The sequence below is a fragment of the Eimeria mitis genome, genomic scaffold (assembly GCF_000499745.2).
Source record: "Eimeria mitis Houghton genomic scaffold, Emh_scaff3919, whole genome shotgun sequence".
NCBI classification, from domain to species: Eukaryota; Apicomplexa; class Conoidasida; order Eucoccidiorida; family Eimeriidae; genus Eimeria; species Eimeria mitis.
Genome location: NW_013572255.1, coordinates 3,023 through 5,462, shown reverse-complemented (window position 1 = coordinate 5,462; position 2,440 = coordinate 3,023). Strand labels below are relative to the sequence as shown.

The 2,440-nt window shown below is 37.1% G+C and overlaps 1 protein-coding gene across 1 annotated transcript in view; it reads right to left on the bottom strand.

The window, feature by feature from the left end:
• Window positions 1–1,173: 1,173 nt before the first annotated feature.
• EMH_0070810 (uncharacterized protein) overlaps window positions 1,174–2,440 on the bottom strand; it is a gene marked incomplete at both ends in the record, with an annotated part of 2,453 nt that continues 1,186 nt past the window's right edge. Inside the window, 2 exons of the mRNA XM_013499016.1 lie at window positions 1,174–1,202; window positions 1,405–2,230. Coding sequence (XP_013354470.1) covers window positions 1,174–1,202; window positions 1,405–2,230 — 855 coding nt within the window. The remainder of the gene's footprint in view (window positions 1,203–1,404; window positions 2,231–2,440) is intronic.

Below are 2,440 nucleotides of genomic sequence, written 5' to 3'. Positions count from 1 at the left end.
TGTAGAAGGGTGAGCAGGTCGTCAACAGCCAAACCACCGCTTTCTTCTTCTTCTTCTTCTTCTTTTTCTTTCTCTTTTTCTTTTTCTTTTTTTTCTTTTTCTTTCTTCTTTTCTTTTTCTTCTTTTTCTTTTTCTGTTTCTTTCTCTTTTTCTTCTTTTGCTTTTTCCTTTTCTTCTTTTTCTTCTTTTTCTTTTTTTTCTTTTTTCTCTTTTTCTTCTTTTTCTTGGCTTTCTTTCTCTTCTTTTTCTTCTTTTTCTTTTTCTTTTTCTTCTTTTTCTTTTTCTGTTTCTTCTTTAGCTTTTTCTTTTTCGTCTGCTTGTTCTTCTCGTTGTTTTTCCTTTGCTTCTTTTGCTTCCTCTTTTTCTTCTTTTTCTTTTTCTTTTTCTTTTTCTTGTTGTTTTTTGTCTGTTTCTTCTTTTTCTTCTTTTTCTTTTTCTTCTTTTCCTTTTTCTTTTTCTTCTTTTTCTTTTTGTTCTTGTTGCTCTTCTCCGTCTATCGTTTGCTTCCCTTCTTTTTCTTCTTTTTGTTGTTCTGTTTCTTCTTTCTGTTGCATTTCTTCTTTTTCTTTTTTTTTGTTTTTTTCTTTTTCTTTATTTTCTTCTTCTTTTTGTTCTTTTTCTATTTCTCCGCCTGTTTGTATTGCTGTTTCTTTTTCTTCTTTTTCTTCTTTTTCTTTTTCTTTTTCTTCTTTTTCCTTTCTCCTCTGTTTCTTCTCTTCTGTTTCTTCTCTGTGTAATCTTATTTCTTCTTTTTCTCTTTCTTTTTCTGTTTCTTTTTCTTTTTCTTTTTCTTTTTCTTTTTCTGTTTCTGTTAGTTGCCTGTCGGTGGTTCCCTCTTTGCAATGTTCTTTTTCTTTTTCTTTTTCTTTTTTTGTTTTTTCTTTTTCTTTTTCTGTTTGTTCCTTTTCTTTATCTTCTATTTCTTCCTTTTCTGTTTTTCCTTTTTCTTTTTCTTCTTTTTCTGTTTCTCCTTTTTCTGTTTTATTTTCTGTTTCTTCTTTTTCTTTTTCTTTTTCTTGTTGCATATCTATTTCCCTTTCTTCGATTTCTTCTTCTTTTTCTTCTTTTTCTTTTGTTTCTTCTTCTTTTTCTTGTTTTCTTTCTGTTTCTTTTTCTTCTTCTGCTGCCTTTTTAACTAAAACTTTCACCGCTTCCTCAATAAAAGAAAAATAATCAGCTGCATGTACACCCCAACCAAGCGGCTCCTTCGCATATAAACACAGCGGAGCTGAAATACAAACAAAACAAAAACAAAAACAATGAACTATATATATATATATATATATATATATATATATATATATATATATATATATATAACACAGCCCTCCGATCCTAAACCCTGGACCCTAAACCCTAAACCCTAAACCCTAAATCTATAAAGTGTGTGTTGATTGTTCTTACAGACAACAGGGAAGGTACTGGCTGTCTTTGTGCATGCGTTGTGTTTTTTTGTCTCTGCATTTATATCTCTGTCTTCATCTTCTTCTCCTTCTTCTTCTTTTTCTTCTTTTTCTTCTTTTTCTTTGTCTTTCTTTTTCTGGTTGTATTTATATTTGCATTTAATTTTGTGTGTATCGCTGAATATGTCTGCATGGAGTGTGTCTGTGTCTCTGTCTGCGTTGTATATTGTTTGTGTTTTTATGCTGCTGCTTCTGCTGCAGCTGCAGCAGCAATCGAGCGGCATCAGGTCTGTGTTCAGCAGCAAAAGCTCCGCCCCGTAAACCTCCTCCCAATCATCACCACATTCGCTTGCAGCAGCAGAGCCATCATCCTCCTGCTGCTGCTGCTGTTGTTGCTCTCGTTGCTCTTGCTGCTGCTGTTGCTTCTGTTGCTGCTGCTGCTGCTGTTGCTGTTGCTGCTGCAGTTGCTGCTGCTGCTGCTGTTGCGGTTGCTGCTGCAGTTGCTGCTGCTGCTGCTGTTGCTGTTGCTGCTGCTGTTGATGCTGCTGCTGCTGGTGTTGTTGCGGCTGCTGGTGTTGTTCTTGCTGATGTTGTTGCTGTTGCTGTTGGGGTTGCTCCTGTTGCAGCTGCTGTTGCAGCTGCAGCTGCTGTTGTTGCTTCTGCTGCTGTTGCAGCAGCTGCTGTTGTTGTTGCTGCTGTTGTTGCTGCTGCTGTTGCTGCTGTTGCTGTTGCTGCAGTTGCTGTTGCTGCTGCTGCTGTTGCTGCTGCTGCAGTTGCTGCAGTTGCTGCAGTTGCTGCAGCTGCGATTGTTGTTGGTATTCTGTTGGCTCATTCTTTCTCATTCGCTTATTTGGTTGTCTTTCTCTTTGTTTTATTTTGTTGTTATTTATATTTCTGGTGTGAGAGGAAGCTGCAGCGTCTGCTGCTGCAGCAAACGGAGTTAGGGGGTTGTTAAGGGTGTTTAGAGGGTGTGTGGTGGTGTTTATTGGTGGGGTTGTTAGTAGTGTGTTTATTGGTGGGGTTGTTGCTGGTTTTGT